Genomic DNA, 25,901 nt, shown 5'->3' on the forward strand with positions numbered 1-25,901 from the left:
ACGTGCACCTTGAAGGTGACAGGTTTTATTTATATTCAAAGGGACATTGATCTATTGCAGCCTGGCGAGCGGAGTACTGCTAAAAGGACTGAACCCTCCAGTAAAAAAAAATCCAGGTGTCTAAATGGGTTAGCGTTGCAGAATCTGTACTAAGTGCGTACTGCAAGTCACGCTACCTAAGGCTCTGTGTTAACATTATATTATTATTATTATTATTATTATTATATAAGTAGGTTTAGCAGGACTCACGGTGGTAATGCTATTGGCATTAGCATTGGTGGCAGGATGCTGAAGCATCATAAATATCTGGGTAGCCTAAAGTGCCCCTTATGGAAGACTTAGCCGTCCCGTCTCTCCAGGGTGTTGGGCGATGCGCACAAGGCGCTCTGTCACTCGATCAGCCAACGGGGCCCAAAGAACAGAGAGAGTCATGGGAAATACCGAGGGGACCTGGATGCGACGCTGCCGCCCTTGAAAAGATTCGGATCGGGGGAAAGCACAGATCCCCACATACCGCACGTCCCCTTCCCCACTTGACTCAGAAAGGATTGGGGGGGGGGGCGGGGGGGCAGACGCCAACGAGCAGGTAAAACAAGGGGAGTTATGGAGGACATTTCTCAAAGCGGGCGATGGTGACTGAGGAATAGAGAGAGATGGAGAGAGAGAGAGAGAGAGAGACGGAGATGGAAGATCATACGGCGAGATGTGGGTAAATTCCACTTCCTGCCTGGAGCTCCTTGGAGCAGCGCACAGCCCTGAACAGGAAATGGGGCCACTTTGGCGCCATGCCCAGGGGAACTATTTAAGCAAGAATACATATTTAAACAACTTAATGTCCTCTTACATTTAAATAATAACGTGCCTCATTAGAATAATTTGCTCTAATTCATTGAATCCCATTTTCTCTTGGAGTTGGTCTCCACCGGTTGGCCTGAAAACAATGGGTTTGATGCTAACGATGGCCACGAAGTGGAGAGAGTGGAATTCTTTCATCCACCCTCTTTCATATTTCTGTTTTCTCTGTCTCTCTTTCCCTCTCTCTCTTCCCCGCCTTCTGTCTCTCTCTCTCTCTCTCTCGGTCCTTCTTTGGTATGTCTCCTGGAGCCAGTTATCTGCCGGTATCCCTGCACCTTCTCCCCACATCTGTGCGGCCTGTTCCGCGCGAAGGCGGGCAGAACAGGCCGTGCGCTTCGGTCTGGGCAGCACATCAGAAGATAGCGTTTTGAGAGAGGGAGAGAGAGAGAGAGAGAGAGAGAGAGAGAGGGTAAACAAGCCCCGAAAAAGGTGTTGCTCCGATGTTGCGCTCCTGGCTCTCGACATCAAAGCCGGGAGAAAAACGCTACCCTCCTGCGGGTGCGGTTTCGGGGTCACGAGACACAGGAGTCGTGCGCACGCACACACGCGCGCTGTGAGCGATATCAGAGCGTACCTGCGGAGGAGGGGGGGGGGTAGGAGGCGGGTGTTCCGTTTAGTCCTACACTGATTGGCCGTGCTGTAGCTGGACTCACACAGTGTTTTTTTTCAGTTTTTCCTGCGTTCCCGTGCCCTTTGGCTGAGAGCTGCGTGTTTTTCTCTGTGAGCTGCAGGCGTGCCGCAGCTGGGGCAGGTGTTTAAGTGCAGTTAATTAGGAAGCGGAGTGCGGGGGGGGGGGAGATGCTCCGGCCCTCCCTCTCCTGTCGCTTCCCTGCGTGTCCTCGTAGCGGTTAGCGACGCTAGTGCTCGGTCGCAGCCTCGGCGGACGGGAGAGAGCGCGGAGTGTTCCACGTACCACAGGACGCCGCCGGGGGGCTGTCACTCAAGGCTGACCCCGCCCACCCTGTCAAAGAGGGGCGTGTCCCAGGGGACATCGGCTTGGTATGTTAATTCGCCCGATCACACGTTCAGCAGTTTTGTGCAGGAGTGAGTGCAATTAGCATTGCCACCTCCTCATAACCAGCCTCTGCAGGGAGAACTTCTTTTAGCGTTACGGAAGCTTTTCTTTAAGCACGCGCTTCTCTGTGTTCATGCACGTGAGCGTCAGTGTGTGAACGCACATTGTGTCACATTTGTGTCTTTCTGTTCTTTGCTCACATTCCTGTTTTTGTGTATGTCTGTCTGCGCGTGTATTTTGGCATTTTGGGAGGGGTCTGTCGCCTTCCTTGACCCTACGTAAGAAAATTAAAGAAAGTGAGATGGCCAAAAAGTAAGAGTTCTCCTGCTGTGTGTGTGAGGGGCACGTTTTTTGTTGTTGAGCAATTTGTGTGAGAATCATTATGTTTTAAGCAGCGAAGCAGTAAACTGAAAATATATGCAGGAGTACCTTGATAGAGTGGAGTCCATTTTGAGTGGTGAGGGTTTCAGAATGTGCCCGTATAGCTGGGGTGCTGAGGCGCTGGCTACTGCCACACGGAGCTGCCACTCCTCCTGGCGGTGCGGTGCCAGCCGTGTGTGTGTGTGTGTGTGTGTGTGTGTGTGTGTCGCTGTGTCCGTCACCGCGGCGACACCGCTCACGTCCTCTCAGGGCTGTCAGAGCCGATTTCTCCCGCCTACTTCGAGCCAACTTTTCCGTGAGCGGAATCGGGAACCCGAGCTGATTGGGCATCTGCGAAAGGGAACGTGTGTGTGTGTGTGTGCTTGTGTATGTGTGTATGTGTGCACTTGTGTGTGTGCGTGTCTGTGTGTGTGTGTGTGTGTGTGTGTGTGTGGGTACGTGTGTGTGTATGTTTGTGTGTGTACCTGGGTATGTGTGCACTTGTGTGTGTGCGTGTGTGTGTATGTATGCGTGTGTGTGTGTGTGTATGTGTGCTTGTGTATGTGTGTGTGTACATGTGTGTGTGTGTGTATGTGTGCACTTGTGTGTGTGCGTGTCTGTGTTTGTGTGTGTGTGTGGGTACGTGTGTGTGTATGTTTGTGTGTGTGCGTGTGTGTGTATGTGTGCGTGTGTGTGTGTATGTGTGTGTGTGTGTGTGCGTGTGTTTGTGCGTGTGCTTGTGTGTGTGTGCACTTGTGTGTGTGTGTGTGTGTGTGTACGTGTGTGTGTATGTTTGTGTGTGTGCCTGGGTATGTGTGCACTTGTGTGCGTGTGTGTGTGTATGTGTGTGTGTGTGTGTGTGTGTGGAAAGGTGACAGTGTGTTAAAGGAAATAGCGTATGCTGATACTGTATAGATTAGGCGCCTGCAGACAGACGTTTTGTTTTATGTTTATTTCCTGTTTCGGTTCCGGTGACTCAGCCATTTACAGCTCCGGTTCTCACACTTTCCAGACTGACGAAAGCAGCGCAGACTTCAAGAGGTGTGTGTGTGTGTGTGTGTGTGTGCGTGTGTGTGAGAGAGAGAGAGAGACAGAGAGAGAGAGAGAGAGAGAGAGAGAGAGAGAGAGAGAGAGAGGTATGGAGATGTGTAGGGTTGGGGAGGGGAGAGAAAGAGAGAGAGACGAAGGTAGGGAGATGTGAAGGGTTAATTTACCTGTGGAAGCTCACACAACCTGCAGTTCTGGAATTCACTGAAGTTTCCATGCCTGGGAACAAAGAATTTTGTTACAAGAAAATTCTTTTCTCATAAGACTATCACAAAGCAAGACTATATGAAAGCAATATTGTTAGGTATTTTCTCATTGTGATTAATAAAAAAGCAGCATTTCTTTCTGCCCATTCTTCTCAAACACAAGCTTCATTTCCTCAGGAAAAAAAAGAAAATCAAAGGAAAGAGAAACCTGGGAGCCAGTATAAGATATGCAAGAAAGTTTGTTTTGATCGAAAGAAAGCATTTAGAGGAATTACTCCCACACTTTTTTTTTTGGTTATATAAGCTGTATAATAGTGTGTGTGTGTGTGTGTGTGTGTGTTTGTGTGTGTGTTTGTGCATGTCTGTTTATGGTTGTGTGTGTGTGTGTGTGTGTCTGTGCGTGTATGTGTGTGTGTGTGTGTTTGTGCATGTCTGTTTATGGTTGTGTGTGTGCTTGTTTGTGTGTGTGCATGTCTGTGTATGTCCACATGTGTGCTTGTGTGTGTGTATGTGTGTGTGTGCTTGTGTATGTCTGTATGTGCTTGTTTTTGTGTGGTTGTCTGTGTGTGTGTGCTTGTGTGTAGGTGTATGTGTGTGTGTGTATAGGTGTGTGTGTGTGTGTGTGTCCATGCGTTTGCATTTGTGTGTGTGCGTGTGTGTGAGACTTCTCCTTAGTACAGGAGAACACTGACTGGTCCCGAGCCATGCATGTCCGCCCAGCGTTGAGCTCCCTCAGTTTCCCAAACACAAAGTAATGATGACGGTCCCTCGCTGTGACTGACGTCCCCCCGCCAGCCTGCTGGCTGTGTACCAGGAGCCCCCGCTCCACAGCGTCACACACTCCCTCTCTCACTCTCTCCTCGTACTTTCTCTCACCTGTCTCTCTCGTCCCTCTCCATACTCTCTCTCTCTCTCACTCTCTCTCTCTTCCTCTGTCTCTCTGTGTCTCTCTCTCTCTCTCTGTCTCTCTGTCTCTCTCTCTCTCTCTCTCTCACTGTCTCTCTCTGTCTCTCTCTCTCTCTCTGTCTCTCTCTCTCTCTCTCTCTCTCTCTCTCTCTCCGCATAGGTGGGAAAGGCTCAGTCCCACTAATTTCCCTGCGTGTCTGAAGTCTATACGAAAGTCACATGCAAATACTCCGGTTTGAATAATGAAATCGCGCAGGTGTCACGGGTGCCTTGCATCACCCTGGCCACGCTTTTTTTTTTTTTTTTTCACGGAGAAGCGGAAACGCGCTCGGGTCGTTTCAAAATTTGACCTAAAAAAATCGGGGGCGGGTCTTTTGCCGGTCACCCGGGTCCACGCCCCCAAGCTCCGTCCTCCGTATATCAGTTAGCGTTGGGGAGCGCTAAATCTCACACCGGCCCGGCTTACCTCCGGCTGTCAGTCCAGCCCGCGCTCATTGCTCCTCGCGCGGCGGAGATGGCCTTGCATTTTGTTTGGGATTCAATAAATCTTGCCTTTTTTTTCCTTTTTCTTTTTTTTTTTTGGGTTGCTTTTAATGGTATCGGGTCAGGAGAAGACTCATTCACTCCGCGCTGTTCCTCGTGTACCTTTCATCTCTCGACTTGCAGAATAAAGGCATCCTTGTCCTGCAGAATGTTTTTGCTTTGTAGAGGAGATTTGATTATGCTGGGCCCTCTGAAGAGGCGCGATGCTGTACTGTGTACTAAAAGCACAGGGGATTAAATAAAGCACACTGAAATAATGGATTATAGGATTGTTTAAACTAAACGAAGGGATGCTGGGGTAGTTTACACTAAGCTAAAAGATGATGGGGTAGTGTACACCAAACATAGGGATGATGGGGTAGTCTCCACTGAACTAAGGGATTATGGAGTAGTGCACACTAATCTAAGGGATTATGCGGTAGTGTACAATATAAGGGATGATGGGGTAGTGTACACTATAAGGGATTATGGGGTAGTGTACACTATAAGGGATTATGGGGTAGTGTACACTAACTAAGGGATTATGGGGTAGTGTACACTATAAGGGATTATGGGGTAGTGTACACTATAAGGGATGATGGGGTAGTGTACACTAAACTAAGGGATTATGGAGTAGTGCACACTAATCTAAGGGATGATGCGGTAGTGTACAATATAAGGGATGATGGGGTAGTGTACACTATAAGGGATTATGGGGTAGTGTACACTATAAGGGATTATGGGGTAGTGTACACTATAAGGGATGATGGGGTAGTGTACACTAAACTAAGGGATTATGGAGTAGTGCACACTAATCTAAGGGATGATGCGGTAGTGTACAATATAAGGGATGATGGGGTAGTGTACACTATAAGGGATTATGGGGTAGTGTACACTAATCTAAGGGATGATGCGGTAGTGTACAATATAAGGGATGATGCGGTAGTGTACACTATAAGGGATTATGGGGTAGTGTACACTAAACTAAGGGATGATGGGGTAGTGTAGTATACAAGGGATGATGGGGTAGTGTCCACTGAACTAAGGAATTATGAGGTAGTGCACACTAAACTAAGGTGTTATAGAGTTACGCACACTAGCTGAAGTGATTGTAGGGTAACTTGCGCCAGAGCAGTGGATGACATTGTAAAGGAGTGATGCTCTAAAGGAGATGAGAGGCCAGTGTAGGGGAGCAGTGTGCTCAGGTTAAGAGCGCTATCGGCTGATGAGCACACGGAGAGGACACGGGAGTGTTTTTTAATTACCTGGCGCGTTCCTGCCCGTCGCGCCCTCGTCGTGATGCGTCTGTGCCAGTGTCCCTCTGGGTGTCCCTGCCGCCGCCGCTTAAAACTCAACCCCCTCAACCCCCTCACCCTCGCCCTCCTTTTCCCCGAGAGCCAGAGCTTAGATCTCCCCTGACGATTCATCCGCGGATAAAATATTCCAGAGATGGGCAGCTTCAAAAAAAAGAAAGAATGAAAGAAAGATCCTTACATGTTCTCTTTCCGCGTGTTGCTTGTGTGTGTTGCTGCTTCCTTTAGAGAAGGTGCCTCGGATGAAACGATCCTCCCATCTCTCTCCATGCCTCTCAGGGCTGGGTGTATTTGGGCTGTGGCTTCCTGGATGGAGGAGCTCAGCGGCAGGGGGTGCGGTCGCTGGCCTGACGTGTGTAATCGCCGCTTTGGGTCCGGGCGAGCGTTAGCCACTTTACCTCCCGGTGGTGCGTTTCGCGTTTTCGAGCACAGACCACTGTTAGCCCTCGCTCCATGTTTCTGTGCAGAGAGGTGAAGGGGACAGGAGGAAGGGGGGGGGGGGGAGGCTTCTTGTTTATTCTGTTATGGGACGAGGCCTTGCGGGGCCTTGCGGGGGAAACGGGAGCCGGACGACCTTCGGGCCCCTCGCCCCCCTCGCCCGGCGTATCGGGCGCGGCTCGTGAGTATGAGCGGGGCGGGGCGGTGCGGCGCGGCGCGGCGCTCCATCATCTCCTCCATGATGGCGGTAATGAGGAGGGGAGCACAAAGGAGCGCATTCTCCCCCCCCCCCCTCACCCCCACCCCCGTCCGCAATCTCGGGATCCAGGGCCAGCGCCGCCGCCCAAAAACGGAACGCTAAGCGTGTAGCATTTTTCCGTCCGCGGCCGTCTAGTTTATTAATCTGTGAGGACAATCGAGGCCCTGTGTGCGGCACAGCCCTGCACTGGGCGCCGGGCGCGTGAGGTATTTCCTTTATCAGCCCCGGAGAGTAAATCATCCGGGGGGGGCGGGGGGTGGGGGGGGGAGAGGAACAGCTGCGCACCAGGAGCTCAGTACGGAGGCGTCGGGCTGAGGGGGAGCGGGCGGGGGGGGCGATAAGACACCTGGGCGCAGAAGCCGCACGCCGCGGGCACCCCGACCCACACCGTAGCAGCGCGGACGGACGCCTCCCACTCCTCCCTGTTCCGCCCGCCGTCGCCACCGCCGCGGAACCTTCCGGATGCCGACCGGGTCAGCGGGAGCGGGGAAGGTGGGCGTCGGCTTCCTGCGGCCTTGTCAAACCCGGGTGATAATGGCGGGGCTTCCCGCTCTGGCATCCCGGGAGAGGTTTCGCCGAGCGGCAAGGCCGCGTCTCCAAATGAGCCGGTCGTCGTTCGCCGCTCTCTCCTTCGCCGCGCAAACGCGAGTGAATAAATAAAACGGGCTCGGGCGGCTTGCCGAGCGGCGCGCCGACACGTTCGAAACTTTTAGCCCCGTTTTTATTCAAATAAAACATCGCTCGCTTCTTTATTTTGTGTCTCTGAAATCCTTTTGATCCCGGCTCCTCTGTTTTCCTTTCGGGCCGCGGTAATCACGCCGTCCGTTCCTATTTTGGATTAGCGGATGCTTCCGTCGTTTCCGCGAGGAAAATGGAACCGACTGCAGCTTCCTGTCTAATTAACCTGCGCATCTGTGGTGACGCTAAGAGCCAGAAGTATTAAAAACAATATCCCTCTGATGAACGCGTTGCTGTGAAGCACACAAATCCACGAGCATCTTTGTTTTAAAGAAGGCTGAGCACCAGTCATTTGAAATTCTCTTGATTTCCTGTAAAGCGCTCTGTAGCTAGCCGGCATATCGGAATGATCGCCCAGCTTGGGTGAGGGACGACGGCGTTCGGGCAGCTCGAAACCCGCTTCCGCTGGCACCAGCGCCACCCTCGCAGGTCGCCTCCCAGGAGGAGGAGGAGGAGGCGCACGGGTCCTCCTCCTGACAGCGGCCTCCGAGTATTTCGGCCCCCAATTTGCCAGCTGTCTGTTTCGATAGTGACGGAGCGTCCTCCCCTGTCCACCGCTGCGTCCCCAGGGAGGAGGACACAGAACGCACGTCGCCTTCGCCAACTGTATCAGGCCCGGCCGCCACAGTCAGGCTGGATCTGCTCTTTGAGCGTGAGCGTGTGTGTGTGTGTGTGGGTCTGAGTGCTTGTGTGTGTGTGTGTGTGTGTGTGTGTGTGTGTGTGTGTGTGTGTGGGTCTGAGTGCTTGTGTGTGTGTGTGTGTGTGTGGGTCTGAGTGTGTGTGTGTGTGTGTGTGTGGGTCTGAGTGCTTGTGTGTGTGTGTGTGTGTGTGTGGGTCTGAGTGTGTGAGTGAGTGTGTGTGTGTGTGTGTATGTGTGCGTGTGAGTGTGTGTGTGTGTGTGTGCGTGTGTGGGTCTGAGTGCTTGTGTGTGTGTGTGTGTGGGTCTGAGTGTGTGTGTGTGTGTGTGTGTGTGTGTGTGTGTGTGGGTCTGAGTGTGTGTGTGTGTGTGTGTGTGCGCGTGTGTGTGTGTGTGCGTTGTGGGGTCTGAGTGCTTGTGTGTGTGTGTGTGTGTGGGTCTGAGTGTGTGTGTGTGTGTGTGGGTCTGAGTGCTTGTGTGTGTGTGTGTGTGTGTGGGTCTGAGTGTGTGAGTGAGTGTGTTTGTGTGTGTGTGTGTGTATTGTGGGGGAAGGGGCAGTGCCTTGTTCAGTGTATCACAGACAGCGCTCTGCGTTCTCCTGAGGAGGAGTCCGTGTGAATTAAGTCGACTCTGACAGCAGTGGTGTGAAAGATAATTGTGTTTTAATGATGCAGGCGTCTGTGTGGATCCCTCCCAGCTGTGTGTAAGCGCCGGAGTGGACCGTGAGGATTCAGGTGTGACCGCAGTGTGAACGCTCTGAGGTAGTGACGCTTTTCCCTCTCTCTCTCTCTCTCTCTCTCTCTCTCTCTTTCTCTCTCCCTCTCTGTCTTTCTCCCCCTGTCTGCTCTGTTCTTCCCAGCTGCCTCACCGCCGAGTGACATTCTCGACAGCCAATCAGGCGCAGGACCTGCAGGACCCCTCCCAGCACAGTTACTATGACAGCGGCCTGGAGGAGTCAGAGACCCCCAGCAGCAAGTCGTCCTCGGGGCCCCGCATCGGGCCCCTGGCCCTGCCCGAAGACCACTACGAGAGGACCACCCCGGACGGCAGCATCGGCGAGATGGAGCACCCCGAGAACGGTAAGCAAATCGACCGTTACTGCCCCCCCCCCCCCCCCCGCCCCCCCTCACCTGCTGGGACCCCCTCTCCATCAAGGCTCCGCCCACGCATGCGCCCGTCGGGGCTGTCACCCGCTGGACCTGTCACTCAAAGCGGGGAGCTGTCGCCGCGGGGGTCGGCGGGCGGGCTTCTCATCAGCGCGGCTCCCGGAGTTTGGGGATGAAATGACAGGCGAGAGAGCAGGGAAGAGAAACGCCTTATTGAAAAGAGAAACGCGGTTAATAAATGATAGTGTCAAACAAAGCAGAACACGGGAGAGAGGGCTTTATTACCGAGATGATGAGGATCGAACCTGACACCTGCATCCTCCTCCACGACGACGGTCCTGTACAGACGCGACTGTCTGAGTGTGTGCGTGTGTGTGTGTGTGAGCACGTGTGTGTGTGTGTATGTGTGTGTGCTCGTCAGTGAGCTTCTCAGCTCTGCTCCTATGAATACAGAAGCAGTACTTACATCACTCTTACAAACCGCACGGCAGAAGTGCACGGATGGAAATGGGTCGCTGATGAAGCATCGACACTCTCCATTAATCTATGAGCTTTCCCGTGCAGACAGCCCGGCAGGCCCAGGACAGCTGGGCCGCTGAGGCCAGACCAGGGCACCCTCCCTGGGTCTCCCTCTGTGGGGTTCCCCCCTTGGCTGGCTGCGGTCCGCATTCCAGCGCCACCCACATTTTGTTGTTCTTTCCAACCGGGGTTTTGGGGTTCACTGGGGTACAGGGAGTGCTGGTGCCCGTAAGATATTAGCTGAAATGCAAGCTTGCTTTGCGCCTAGACTGCATTGCTAAGAGGCATTGAACAGAATAGTAGTGGAGAGAGGAGCAATAAAGAAAAGATGGTGATGAAGAGAGAGAGAGAGAGAGGAGGAGGAGGAGAGGAGAGAGTGAGAGGAAGAGGAGAGGAGAGAGAGAGAGGAGGAGAGAAGAGCAGGTAAGTCGCTGGTGTCAGGCACAGATAGTAGCTCACACGGTGGAGCAGGAGGGAACGGCGGCTCTGTCTCTCTTCATCAGGAGTTTACTGCAGGGGAAGCACTGAGCTGTTCTCCCAGTGCAGGACACAGGTATTCCATCTGTAAACACAATTACTCACTGCGTCCCATTACCACAGGACACTCCCTTACTGCCTCACACTCACACTCACACTGAGACACACACACATACACACACACAGACACACACACACACACACACACACTCATACAGACACACACACACGCACACATATACACACACACCCACACACAGACACACACACACAGACGCACAAGTGCAACACACACACATATACACATACAGACACACAGACAGAGAGACACACACACACACACACACACACACACATTTACCACACAGATACATACACATGCCCAGACTCTTTAAGAAATGCTCCATACACAAACACACACACAGACTCAAATAAAATCAAATGCACATTTGTGTGTGCGCGCGCGTGTGTGTGTGTGTGTGTGTGTGCATTTGTCAGGCTGCAGGCTCAGTAAGAACCTATGTGTTGTTTAATTGGCTACTGATGGCGGTAACCCCCCCCCCCCCCATGCTGTAGGCGAAGCTCCTGTTCGCTCGCTCAGACTATAGAGCCAATAAAAGGGCCAGGAGACCTCACACAGAAAAAAAGAGAAAAAAAACCTCCCTCATGGTCTCCACCCCCATCTGACATTACAGCTGTTCTATAAATATGTCAGTGCACAATGCGCCAGCGCTCTCCAAACACTGAGGTAAGAGCGCGGGGCATAATCACAGCGCCAGTGAATGGGCCAGTATGTAAATGATGAGGTGGCGTACCGCGGAAGCGCAGAGCAGGGGTGGATTTGGGGAATGGGGGGGGGGGAGGGAGGCTGTGGGGGGTGGGGCAGGGCGGGGGGGAGTGAGTAAGGGCGGGGGCGGACCGGGGATGACACACGGTCGCGCTCGCCGCCTCTGACTCTGATGGCCTTTGGGCTGTAATGGCTGGACTTTCTCCGTAATGGCCTCCCTGAAATCACAGCCCATTAGAGGACAATCAGAAAGTGCCGGAACCCGGGCGCCTCGGGACGGAGGGGAGGCTCGGGGAACCGGGGGGGGTCGCGCAGGTGTCTGAGAGACATTCCTCTCTCTGCCCACGGGAGATATCTCCCTTTTATCTACCACCGGAGTCCTTTCTCTCTCCCTCTCACTCTCTCATTCTCTCACTTTCTGTCTCTCTCCCTCTCTTTTACGTACCAGCAAAGTTCATCACTTCCATCAGTGCTGCAGAAAAACCATCTCTCCCTTCTCTACTGCAAGAATGTCTCTCTCTCTCTCTCTCTCTCTCTCTCTCTCTCTCTCTCTCTCTCTTTCCCTCACTGCAATGGGGAGTTGTCTCTCTGCAATGTGTTACAGGACTCTTTCTCTCTCCACATCCTCCTATCCTCAGGCAGCTGTAGACACTCTCTTTTTTTTTCTCCGCATGTGTTTTCCAAGAGGAAGTTGGGAGGGGGGGGGGGGGGTGTGGAGTAAACAGCCAGCTGCCCTTAATCGAATCAAGCTGAAAATCAGTCAGGTAGTTATGAGATTACTGCTCGTATCATTACAATGATGAGATAGTTAACCAGGGCAACGAGCGGGGCCTGGAAGAACAAGCCTGCCCTTTGTCAGTGTGAGTTTCCCGTCCTCCATCTTGCCCGTTTTTTTTTTTTTTCTCTCCCTCCATCGTAGCCCTCTCTGCGCTGCCTTTCCCTCTTCCCCTCTCTCCCAGTAAATGGAATCATCTTGCCCAGATAATGGAGTGTAATTCCATTAGCCCCACACTCCATCCCCGGAGTGATGCGTTCGCCAGACACCCCCCTACCTCCTTCCTAATGCATTCATTTCCTCTGCCTAATAGAAATGGATGTGTCTGCGATGGAGGGGAGGAGGGGGAGGGGGGCCGGGGGGGTTGGGTTGGGGTCAGCCCGTTGTCTCTGGAGGGAAAGGGGTCATCGGCATGATGAGGGGATTATTGTTCTAGACCTCCGCGTTCGACACGACGAGCGCAGCGCCCCGAGGCCAGACAGCAGGGCCTGGGGAGCGGCCCCGACAGGAAGTGCGGCGTGTTGGCGCAGGAAGTGCGCGCGGCGGCTCTAGGTCAGCGGGGTTGCGCCGAAGCCGCTTACTGACGCGCTAGCTCAGCACTTTGGCGCCGAAGACCTGCGTGTGAACGCCCGTCCGCCACGCTTGTGCGGGACGCCGGTACAGCGGGCCAAACTCGCGGCAGAGCCAGGCCATCCTTCCTCATTCTCTCCAATTACAGGAGGGCTTCGACTTCCTCCTCCCGCGCACAGGTGAAACAGCCGAGCAGATGCGGGCCTAATGTGGAAACATGATGTTATTATGTTTTTAGCGAAGGAACTGCGACGTGTCCCGGAAGGGTATTCATCATACGCACCGCGCTCAATCTGGAAACGGCCTGGCGGGAACATTAGTCATCTCAAATTGCTCCGGGCAGGAACAATATTCCCCGGCACATGCATAAAGACAATAACCACATGATATACTGTACATAATACGCTGTAATGTTCCCTGACACACGTGCGAAGCAAATGACCATATAATATGCATAACATGTTCATCCGTCTTTTCTGTTTTCACGCGCAGGTTTGTCTTGTAGAGGGCTGGAGCCTAACGGTGCAGTCACATGGTATAAGACCATTCACTACATAGGACACCTAACAAACACACACACACACACACCAAATGCACACCCATACCGAGAAATCGGCATTTCGATTAGACAGGAAACCGCGTCTTCGGTCTGTCAGGAAGAAGTGCGCGTAATGCAGCTCCCATGTAAAATACGTGTGTATTATATATATGTCCGCGTACAGGCTGGTATATATATGTCCGCGTACAGGCTGGTATATATATGTCCACACACAGGCTGCTATATATATATATATATATATATGTCTGCGTACAGGCTGGTATATATATATATATATGTCTGTGTACAGGCTGGTATTGATACGTCTGTGTACAGGCAGGTATATACATGTCCACGTACAGGCAGGTATATATATGTCCGCGTACAGGCTGGTATATATATGTCTGTGTACAGGCTGGTATATATATATGTGTGTGTACAGGCTGGTATATATATGTCCGCGTACAGGCTGGTATATATATGTCTGCGTACAGGCTGGTATATATATGTCTGTGTACAGGCTGGTATATATGTATGGGTGTGTACAGGCTGGTATATATATATGGGTGTGTACAGGCTGGTATATATATGTCTGTGTACAGGCAGGTATATATATGGGTGTGTACAGGCTGGTATATATATGTCTGCGTACAGGCTGGTATATATATATGTCTGCGTACAGGCTGGTATATATATGTCTGTGTACAGGCTGGTATGTATATGGGTGTGTACAGGCTGGTATATATATGGGTGTGTACAGGCTGGTATATATATGTCTGTGTACAGGCTGGTATATATATATATGTCTGTGTACCGGTTTGTATATATATGGGTGTGTACAGGCTGGTATATATATATGTCTGTGTACAGGTTTGTATATATATGTCTGTGTACAGGCTGGTATATATATGTCTGTGTACAGGCTGGTATATATATGTCTGTGTACAGGCTGGTATATATATGTCTGTGTACAGGCTGGTATATATATGTCTGTGTACAGGCTGGTATATATATGTCTGTGTACAGGCTGGTATATATATGTCTGTGTACGTGCTGAAGTGGCTCACAAATCAGCCACATTACTAACGGGCGGAGCGCGGGAGCCTGACGTGCGTTATCAGTCAGGTGTCGGTGGCATAAAGAAGCCTCTTATTAATCCCATCATTTCTGGCCCGCAGATTTAGAGCGCGGCGCCGGCCCTGGCACGGCGGGTAATTGGGCAGCCGCGGCACCAGCGCGGCGTCGTAAATAAAGGCGGGCGGGCGGGCGGGCCAGCGGGCGGGCGGGCCGGCGGCGGCGGCGCCGCGCAGTTACGGGTAATTACGAGCCGGAGAGAGAGAGGGGCTCTCCCGGCGGTGGCGAAGGAGCCCTCCCGATTTAGCGTGATGAGCGGGCGGGGCCGCCGCCGCTGCCGCTCCGCCGCCTCCCTAATAACGCGTCGCCGCGGGGACAGCCGACACTGCCGCCGCCGCCGTCGCCAGCACGGAAAGCTCGCTCAGGAGGAAGAAACAGCTGAGGGAGAGACGGCGCCTGACCAAGGCCGCCGATTGGGAACAGTGGGAACCGCTACGCTGGCTGTGGGGGCGACTGTGGGGGTGGGGGGCAAAGACGGAGAGGAAGCAGGAGCAGGCGGAATGGGAGCGTCTGGGCCGGTCAGGGTGTCAGGGCCCATCTCTCAGCACGGCGAGTAACGTAAGGGGCGCGCGTCGACACCCCTGCGAAATCCCCATTAAGGCCTGGTTTAGTCAGCAAATGGCCTCCCACGACAGGATGCGCTCTGCCTGTGTGTCCTGATCCGCTGGATACCAGGGAAACAAATTCAATCTTCTCTGTTTTAAATGAGCAAACAGCAATTTACCCAACCCCCCCCCCTTCCCGTCACCACCACCCCCCTTCCCCCCCAGATCCGCAGACATGTTTCAGCTTGCAAACACACAATCCTTTCCACCATCAGGGGAAGGCACACAAACGAGACCGTTTTATTTTTACTTTTGTTTGTCTCTCATTCTGAAGTTCTGAAAAAAAAAAAAAAAAAAAACGGTGACTTGTAACCACAGAGAAATTCGTCTGGAATGATTCATTTGGGCGAGGCGAAGGGGGCTACGCTCCATCGTTTAAAATCCGTGTCAGAATACGAAATCGAACGCATCGCGCCGCTCGCCGCGCCGCTCGGAATCCAGAGGAGGGAGAGCGCTCCCGCGTTCCAAATGCCACGCCAGATTTAAATATCGCTCGTAACGTCAGTCCTCTCCGTTTCTTTCGGCTCGGGCTGCTTTCCGTCGGGAGGTTAAAAAAGGAAGAAAAAAGAGAGAAGAAGAAAAAAACGTGAGGAAAGCGATGACAGTTTATTTTTAATGGGCTGTTACACTTCAGAATCATTAAGCTTCTCTCTTCAGCGTCTGCCGAGCCAGAGTCAGTAAAAGAAGAGCTGGATAAACAGCTGGGAGGGCGGCTGAAGAAAGGCGGCGAGGTAAAGAAAGCGCGGAGGAGAGGTTCGGCCGCTGCGCTGCTCGTGCGGGCCGAACTCGGGGAGCATCGATCTCTGCGCGCGCGCGCGAGAGGTAGCGAGAGGGATAACCAGCCGATGCTGTGCGAAAGTCAGGCCTCGTTCTGACCCCCCACCGCAGCGTGTGCGCACACACACACACACACACATGCTCACACACACACAGGCACACACTCACACTCACACACACACACACACACACACACGCACACACACACACAGGCACACACAGCACACACACGCACACATGCACACACGCAAACACGCACACACGCAAACACGCACACACGCACACACTCACACACACACACACACACACACACGCAAACACACACGATCACACACACACACACACACACAAGCACACACACACACACACACACACAGGCACACACACACACACACACACACTACCCGCCCCCCTCAGTAAAGAAAGGAAATTGGAGGGAGGGAGGGAGTGAGAGAGGAGCGGGGGGGGATCGGTGAAGGAGGAAATGGGGCGTTGCGGCGTGCGGTGATTAATCAGCGCCGTCCTACGCGCCGCGCGGCCGTTCCCACGGACACCCCTTCCCCACAGCTGCGCCGCGGCACGCCCACTCCCCTTCCGCCGAACCCCTCCTCCTCTCTCTCTCTCTCTCTCTCTCCGGCTCTATCTCTCTCGCCCTCTCCCATGCCTCTTCTCTCTCTCTCTTTCTGGCTCTATCTCTCTCGCCCTCTCCCATGCCTCGTCCCAATCTCTCTCTCTCAGACTCAAAGCTCTCTCGCCCTCTCCCATGCCTTGTCCCACACTCCCTCCCTCTCTCTCTCTCTCTCTCTCCTGCAGATTCAAAGCTCTCTCGCCCTCTCGCCCAGCGCGTTACCGCGTTGCATTGTCGGCGCTGGGGCGAGCCAGGCCCCTTTCGCTAAAAACAATCACGCCGAGTTTGGGGAGAGGAAAGCGAATAAAGCCTGCGAATAAAAAGCACAATGGCTCAGTTCCTTAAGTGCGACGGGGCCCCACCCCATCTGCCTTTCCCCCCCCCCCCCCCCGGTCCCGGCGCAGATGCGGCAGGCTTATTAGAGGCGGCTCCTGCCAGCCCGCAGATTTTGGCAAGCCAGACGCGTACCTGGCAGGTGAGCCGTTTCGTCTCCACCAAAGGACTTTGGTGGTCAGGAGGAGGGGCGGATCTGGGACTGTGATTAATTCTGGGATGGATTTCCCAGCGGTTCGAGTCCACTTTGAGCGCGATAACAGGAAGTGCAGTAGATGACAAGCCCGAGCTCTCTGGGGATGCCGGATCTGAGGTATCTACCCTTTGTGATGGCTGGGTTGTGGCCACTGGGTCTCTCTCTCTCTCTCTCTCTCTCTCTCTCAATTCAATTCTCTCTCTCTTTCTCATTTCTTGTTTATCTCTCTTTATCTTTCTCTTTATCTTTCTTTCTCTCAATCCTTCCCTCTCGTCTGTCCCCCCCTCCCCCCCCCTCTCTCGTGGCCCAGTTTTTGCTTGAGCAGTAGACACAAGCGCTCTCTCTCCCTGTCCCGCTCCAGGGGGTGGAGTGCGATGGCTGTGCGCCTTCATATTTCATGACCCATAACCCCCCGGTCCTGCCCTCATTGTCCCACTCTCCCCCCTGAGGGTTCAGCTCTGGTCTTCCTCCGTCCTGGGGGGGGGGGGCACCGCTGGTACGCGGCGAAATGAGCAGCCATGATGGACCCTGGCAGAGGCAGCACCCCAGGGAGTTCTGCATCTGTCAGACACACCCCCCTTCCCCTCCCCTCGGACCACAGCGACGAGGCCTCTCTGCCTCGAACCCTTCCCCTGTCAGACACGCTTGCGCACACACACACACACGCACGCACACACATGCACTCGCAAACACATGCACACACACACACACACACACACACGCACGCACACACATGCACTCACAAACACATGCACACACACACATACACACACACGCACACACACACACACACATGCACACACGCACATGCACTCGCAAACACATGCACACACACACACACATGCACACACACACACACACACACGCACACACACACACACATGCACACACGCACATGCACTCGCAAACACATGCACACACACACACACACATGCACACACACAAACACACTCACACACACACATGCACACACGCAAACACACGCACGCGCACACATGCACACATGCACACACACGCACGCACACACATGCACACACGCACATGCACACACGCAAACACACACACACACACACACGCACGTGCGCGCACGTGCTCAACACAAGCTCACTAACAGTACCGTGGCTGACGGTCTTTGTCTTTTTTTCTCGAGTCTTTCTCTGTCGTTTTGTTTCCCCCTTTCGGGTTCGCCGGCTGAGGTTCCTCTCCGTCTCCCGCTCCTCATCGTTACGCAACGCCTTTCACGAGAGCTCGCCCGCAGCCCGGAGACGGCTGAGCCCGGCCACGTGCTCCTCTCTCTCTCTGGGCTTTATTTCACTCTTATAAAGAGAGCAGGAGGATCTTTCAAAGTAAACTGTGGGAATGGGGGGGGGGTGGGGGGTGGTTAGGGGAGTAAGCATGTGTGTGTGTGTGTGTGTGTGTGTGTGTGTGCGTGTGGTGTCAACATTTCTGCTTAATGAGCTGGAAGAATCCTTTTCTGCAGGAAGATGAAAGGCGCGCGTTGCGGCTGAGTGGGAGTTTCTGGTGCGCAGACGCCGCTCCCGTTAGTTGCGCTGCGGCGTGCGCAGATGGCGAGGGCGCCCGCCGCGCGCGTCCCGGACGGGACGGGTGGGCGGTACCCTGACCCCCCGCCCCCCAGAGGCGCACCGCGAAGCGCGAATGAGCAGGCCCGGTCGCGGCGACGGCTCGTACGGTGGCCCTCCTCGGTCAATACGCGCTGAGCGCATTTCCCTGGGAAAACGTGCGTTTATTCAAGGCCGGGCCCCGACCGGAGAAGCGTAAAGTGCCTTTTCTGCGTGTTCCCTGCCGTGCAGGACCCCGCTCGCGTTTTCCATACGCGCATCATCCCCACTGGGGGGCTCGCAGTCGCTTGACTGGGAAACGGGGGGGCGCTGCGCTGAGCGTAATTAAATTATCTGACCCCGACCCGCGCCCTCAGATGGGGAAAAGGGAATTCGCCTGGAGTTCCTACCCCACTGTCATTTCCTTTAAAGAAAATGCATTATCGAGCGCCGCAAGGCACGGTCCTCTTTAATTATAAAACAATGGGCGGTTTATACATTTAAAGGGGGTTTCATTTCCAGTTGTTTCCATCTCAAGTCTCCCAAACGTCCAAGTATGAATGCCTGAAGTATGAAACAACGGACCGAGGAGTGTACTTAATTATGTGTACTCAAGGCCATATCTCATTTGGGTGTTTAGGATATGGAAGCTTAATTAAAATAAACAGCATTTACTTCCGTTGCCAGCTCAGGTTTGTTTGACTAATCGCGAATTTACTTTCAATGTCAGGAAGTGTCGCCTTTGTGATGGTGGCATTGATTTTACTCAATTTAGGCTAGTTGAAAATAGTTTTTTTTTTTTTTTTTGAAAATCCCTACCAACCTCACAAGCTGTCAAGGATGTAGCTACTAAAAGTACTGTTAACTGTAACCATTCTGCAAGGAAACAGCCCCTCCCTCATATTACTCACCCTATCACAGCTCAGCCTCAGGCCCCTCCCACTCCTCTGTCATGCGGAGGTTGCTTGGAAACAGGAAGGAGGGCGGAACTGGAAGGGGTGAGTTTGAGTGGAGGGGAGGCGGAATCTGTCCTTCCCCCCTTTGATTGACAGACTGCAGGGGGAGAGACAGGTTGGCTCAGTTCCCGTAATCTCTGGGCTTTGTGTTTGAAGCGAGCAGATGAGTCTCTGGTTTTTTTTTTTTGGGGGGGGTGGGGGGGATTTGTGAGTTTGATGCATGCCCGTCGGGTTGCCAGATGCTCCCCGTAACCCTCCCCGGTTCCTGGGAGGGCGGTGGATTTATTTAGCCTTTGCCGTTGTTTGTTCTGCGTTTATCTGCAGTGGCCCGCCGCACTCCAGTCGCGGGGCGGGGGCAGCGGGGTGGAGAGAGCGCCCTGCCCCGCGGCCAGCTGCCAGCGCGGCGGGAGTCGTAAGCTGGAACTCCGCCGGAGCGGGGGGGGGAGGGGCGCTGTGGGTGGGGCCCGCCCGACCGCATCACCCGCCCAGCGAGGGGGTGAACCCCCGTTCAGCTTTCCTCCTCTTCCCCTCTCTCTGGTGGGATGAATTGGCTGGTATTATTTTACGCCATTGATTCTTTTAGTGTTTCATTTTTTCTCTCTCTCTCTCTCTCCTGAGTCATTCTGCAGCATGCACACAGCAGACTGGAATCGGCCAAAACATTATATATAAATATAACATTAACACACACACGCAGACACGCACACACACACACACTCACACACACACGCACACACACATGCAGACACACACACACACACAGACACACACTCACACTCACAGACACACATTCACACACACCCACCACACACACGCACACACGTAGGAGAACGTGCGACATGACAGCTGAACTGAGAAAGCGACTTTTATACCGCGCCGGGCTTCGAATGAGGAATTTGATTGAGTTATTTCCTTCCGCAGTTTAAACGGAATGTGAATATTATGCTGTAACGCGGTATGAATGTGGAACGTGAAGGAGGGCAGGAAAGGCTGCAGCACAGCTTGAATGGGGGGGGGGGGGGGGGGGGGTGGGGGGGGGCAGTAATGACCTCATCAGCTAAACCAACTGGGTGCAGAGCAGTGCAACGGCGGGACATTTTGGGCAATTAACCCTGGGGAGGGGAGTTACCCTCGCGCCATGGCGGAGAGGAAAGGCCGCCACCCCTGAGCAGGTTGCTGGCGCGCTTTCGAGGAGCACAGCAGCGCACTCGCACGCAGCACAGAACAGATCACAAAGTCAGCTCAGCTGGAGGAGCACAGGCCCCGGCTACGGTCGCGCCGACGTCGTCCTTCGAAGGTTTGACGGAATCGGTAAACGGGTTTTTACCGCGAACCAATCCGGCGCTCGTCGCGGACGTAGCTTCCGCCCGCCAGCGCGGATACGGCTCTTTGGACGTCGCGGCTGTCAGGATTTCCACGCGTTTTTTTTCCGCGGTACCGAGCCGGCGCCGGTTGGAACTTCGGTGGGGGGGGGAAAGCCCGGATTGCTTCACGTCGCGAGCGTTCCTGCAAGAGGAATTCGTTTTTTTTAAATCTTCGCCTGTCGAGCTCCGACAGGGAGTCCCGGGTTGCCGGGGCGATCGTTTTAAAATCCTCGCGGAGCCAACTGCCGCCCGCCAGGAAATGACTACAGACACCGCGCGGCAAACGAGGGAAAGAGAAAAAAAAAGTCCTAAATCCGCACATTCAAACTACCAGGAAATAGCAAGAAAAGCACGTTTCTCTCCGTTGACATCCAAAGCTTTTATTTTTTATTTCTTTCCCCCGGTCTAATCGCAGACTTTTAATTTATCGCACCTTCCGTGCTCAGAACCGCTGGAGCCCGGGCCTCGCTCTCCCTCGCTCTCCCTCGCTCTCCCTCGCTCTCCCTCTCTCTCCCTCGCTCTCCCTCGCTCGCCCTCGCTCCTCCGCCTCCCTCGCTCCTCGCTCTCCCTCGCTCTCCTTGCTCCCTCGCTCTCGCTGCCTCTCCTCGCTTCCCTCGCTCTCGCTCGCTCTCCCTCGCTCTCCCTCGCTCTCCCTCGCCTCCTCGCTCTCCCTCTCTCTCGCTCGCTCTCCCTCGCCCTCCCTCGCTCTCCCTCGCTCTGTCATAATTGCACTGTTCCGCTGAAGAACACTGGCGGACTCGGCTGTTTTTCGGGAGAGAGAAAGGGGGAAATGGCGGGAATGGTAAACAGGATTAAAGATGCGTTGCACGCGCCCCTCCCACCCCTCCCCCCCCCCCCCCCCCTCCCCGCAGGAGGACCGCAGCTCGGAGAGGAGCGGCAGGTGACATCGCACACTCGGGCGGACAGGTGCGCGCTCGCCCCTGCGATCGCCCCCTCCCCCCAAACGACAGCGTGCGCGGTAGTCGTGGGAACGGGCGGCGCATGAATACGAATAGGCATCAAAAAGCGGTGGTGGAAAAATAGAAAACAAATCGGAGATAAATATCGATTTCCCTTAACTAAGCTGTTACCTGTCCCGCTGAAGGTAAGTAAAATGACAACGAGGGGGAAAAAAGTAATTGCGTTGTTGTAAATTTAATACCAAAATACGCTTAAAAAAAGAGAAAAAGGAACGGTTGTGTCGACAGGCTTACTGTTAGCACGAGGCCCACCGCACGTGGGCTGTGGGTGTACTGCGCGGTCGGTTTGTGTTTGGGTTGGCTCTCCTATTGACCAGGCCTGTGCAGTGCAGGGGGAAGGCATGATGTATGATCTCGCGCAGGGGGAAGGGGGTCAGGCCAGGGGTTGCGGTTGTTAGCTCTCTTTAAACCCCCTTCTCCCTGCAGACGGGGCGCAGCGATCCAGGCCGTTTGGCTGGGGGGGGGGGGGGGTCTGCTCAATTTCAGAAGGGTCTCGACACCGGGCTCATCCCACCTCCTGGGGCTTTAATGGGATTTAGGGTTGGGGAGGAGGCCGGGATTGAACAGAAGCCAGGAGCTAATCTAGCCTGACCCAGAGTAAGCCACTGTTTGCAGGGTCTTAACATGAAGATTCCCCTTTCTGTTTAAGATGGGGTTTCCCCATGGTACGTTATCAGGGACGCGACCTTATAGCTCTCTCACTGTGTGTGTGTGTGTGCGTGCATTCGTGTGTGTGTGTGTGCAACATGATTCAGAACGCCAGACATAATGTCATCTGTGTCTCTGCAACACGAACACTGAAAGCATCGATCACCATTGATTAAGTGGAGTCTTGCTATCTAGTCCAAGCGATGTGGAAATGAGGATGTCTTCATAACCCTGATCGGTGGCTCAGAGTCACGTGATGCTGTGGGGATGTGGGTTTCGGCTAATGCACATTTTCAATGGAAACCGCTACGTAAGCAGACCTCGCCGTGGTCAGCGTGGTTGCCATGACCACGGAGGATGTCCGTCCCCTGCACGCTCCGCTTCACGGCATTATGGGGAAAAACACAAATGTGTCAGTGCTTTCTGGACAGCGGACACGTTTCCCAGCACTCGCGCGCGTCTCTGAAGGCAGCTGTGAAACTCATGCAGAACACACCGGCTCCAGCCTGCCCCTCAGGCACACACAGCCCCGCTCTGCAATCAGACCACTTACGCCTTCTAATGCTCAGAATGCTAACTTTCTGCCAGCCGTAGAGATGCACGCTCAAACACTATAGACAGACAGACAGGTACACACACCTGCACAGACACGCGCACACACACACACACACACACACGCAGCAGCCCCTCACATGTCCTCACACACTCCCACAGGTACACAAATACAAACACACACACACACACACAGAAATAAACAGGTAGATAGAAGCATACGACACACACGCACACAGATGTCACACACTACCACGCATGCACACACACACACGCACGCACACCCACACACACACACACACACACACACAGTCACAGCGCTCTTGTACAGGCTGAAGTCATTCCTTTCGACAAGAACAGCCCCCTGCGACCCGTTCGAGGCAAGCGTCCTCTTTGACAGGGGCACCGGTACGCCAGCTAAACTCGGGACCTCGGGGGGGGGTGCGGGATGGGCGCACGGAGGAGCCGGGAGCACGTGGGCGACAGGCGGGCACACCTGCCACCCCGCATGGCGGAACCCGCTTGTCAAGGCGAGGCGGCGCGGCGCGGCGCTACGTAGCGGAGACGGCGGCCTGCGTTTCATCTCCCGGCCCCGGCCTCGCGGGGGAAGGGCCCTTTCATCCGCCGCGTGTTTTAATCAGACGCCGCGCACGCCAGCATTTGATATTAAAATGTCGCGTCCGTGTCGGGGGCCACCGCTACCCGGGCTCCACCGCGGCGGCGGCGGCGGCGGCGCTGGGGACGGGACGGGCGGAGAACGTTCCACACGCGGGCGGGGGGGGGGCGCGTGTGTGCGGGAGTCTCGCGGCGCTTTAAATCTATAATGTATGGATTTTTTTTTCCTTCTTCTTCTTCTTCTTCTTCTCCTCTCAAAGCCTCCGATAGACGTTGAAACAAAACTTATTTTCCAAAAAAAAAAAAACAGAAAGAAAAACCGTTAAATGAAACTGTTTCTATCGTGGAAACGGAGGGCTGAATCAGCAGGCCGGTCGCATTGGGGGTGTGGGGGGGGTCATGGTGGGCAGTAGGGACACCATGCAGTTTTGCCTGGTTACAGACTGTCTGTCGTTTGTTTAAGTACAAAGGGCAGTTATTAGTCAGTTATTGTCCGCGCAGAATGGAGGCTATGGAGTCGGGGGGGGGGGGGGGGGGAGATTTGGCATACCCAGGGGTAGACCAGCAGGTACACAGTTAAAGAGCAGCATCTGAGCAGCTTACACGGACGCCACCCCAGAGGCTAATCCTGTAGGACTGAGACGCAGAAGGAGATTGTTAGCGGGGGATAGAGCTAATTAAAATGCGATTTGCACTACAAGGAGCTTACGCGGAGAAAGCCTGCGTTTTGAGAGCGACTGAAAAATATATTTTAAAAAAAGAAAGCTTTTCTTTTCTCGTATCCTAGCCCCCTGGAACCCCCCCCCCCCCCACCCCCCCCCGCCCCCACACACACCCCCTATCGCACCCCAGCACCCACCAGAGGGTGTTTTCTGTCAGAGAGCTGCAAGATGTGGGACGCGCGGCAGAAGACTGCGGTCAAAGAGCCGTCAGTCATCGCTCGCGCTGCGTAAGACCATATCCTGCGCCAGACGCGTTCGTCTGTATCACATCTTAAGTGTTCACTTAGCTGTGAAAGCTCATATGCTGCAGCAGCACCGCTGGTGCGTAAGAGTGCATGTGAGGTTCCGCTGTAGCGTGCGCTGGTTCCGTCTGTGCGAAGTTCACAGAGCCTCGTTCTTATGACTGCACTGGTGCAGTATGTATATCGGAGAGCCCCGAATTAGGTGGATCAGGCACGTCCCGCCAGCGTGATTTAAACTAGTCATATCGTTTCGTAAGGGAGAGCAAAGGTTATTGATTGTTTTGTACAATTAATTAATTGGCAACGCATGAGAGCTCAATCCATTATGGGGTCCAAAAACCCATATCTTCCTTTTTACGAGCGAAAAGTTCAGAATTCAGTCTGCAAGTTTTATCCAGTATGCTTCTTGAATTTGAACCAGTTGGGGGAGCTTGCTCTGCCATTGTGTACCTCACCATAGAATGGCTTTTGTTTCCCATTTGTGACCAATTGGATGATTTGTGAGATGTTGGTATGCAAACCATGAGTACCCCCCTCCCACATCGCTAAGTGCTCTGCGTAGGTTACTCTCGTACCCGAGGATGTCACAACTCAATACTTTTGGGGCAGAATCGAATCTGTGAAATATGCAGCGACACAATGAGGCTTTCAGTCTCAGACCTCTCCATCATTCACGCACGGTCTGCTCTTCGACCCCGTCCACCTTCCATTCCTCACACCTACTTAACCTCTGACCCGTGACCTCTGATTTCTGAACTCTGACCTCCAACCTGCCCCGGCCTTCTCCGCGGCAGTCGCCCCCGATCGCACGTCTCATCACCAGAGGAGCAGACGGGCCTGGTCCATGAACTTCTGTGGGTGACAGGTTAAAGTGCAGACACAAGCGCAGTGAATCACTGGATGGGCCTGTATCCTTGAGAATGCTAAGAGAGAGAGGGAGGGGAGAGAGAGAGTGAGAGAGAGAGAGAGAGAGAGAGAGAGAGAGAGAGGGATAGAGAGAGAGAGACAGGGAGGGAGAGAGAAAGAGTGAGAGAGAGGGAGAGAGAGAGGGTGAGAGAGAGTAGGAAACCCGTTGTTCTGTTGGTGGGCGAGGCCATGTGCAGTCCCCCCCCCTCCCCCCCTCCCCCTCCCCCCGGTACTCTGTCTTTCTCTCTTTACGGTGCTGGGATTAAGCTGCCACGTGTATTAAGTGTGGAGATGATGCTTGCGGCTTCTCTCAGATCACAGCGGCTGAGACCTCAGCGGTGGGAGGAATGTGACGGTGCGGTCGGTGCCGACCCGTGCGCCGAGCACCTCACCGGCCCCGCTGCCGGAAAGGTCAGGGTACCTGCAGCGGGACCATTTCCACAGGACGGCTCCAACGCGCAGCTCATCCGCGCATCAGTAGAGACTGCGTTTTTGCGGCTGGGGTGGAGGGGGGAGAGTCGGGGGGGGGTGATTTTGAAGACAGCTACAGACCGGTTCCCCCCCCCCCCCTTATTCAGTTCCTGCCCAATTTACCACTTCCTGTTAGCGTCGGATT

The 25,901-nt window shown here is 54.0% G+C and overlaps 1 protein-coding gene across 3 annotated transcripts in view; it reads left to right on the forward strand.

The window, feature by feature from the left end:
* Positions 1-25,901, forward strand: part of pcdh1b (protocadherin 1b) — a 174,768-nt gene that overhangs the window by 101,571 nt on the left and 47,296 nt on the right. For all 3 annotated transcript variants that reach the window (XM_064325881.1, XM_064325883.1, XM_064325882.1), the window contains exon 4: positions 9,156-9,375. In XM_064325881.1, the coding sequence (XP_064181951.1) occupies positions 9,156-9,375 (220 nt within the window). The remainder of the gene's footprint in view (positions 1-9,155; positions 9,376-25,901) is intronic.

This window comes from Anguilla rostrata, chromosome 3 (assembly GCF_018555375.3).
Source record: "Anguilla rostrata isolate EN2019 chromosome 3, ASM1855537v3, whole genome shotgun sequence".
NCBI lineage: Eukaryota > Metazoa > Chordata > Actinopteri > Anguilliformes > Anguillidae > Anguilla > Anguilla rostrata.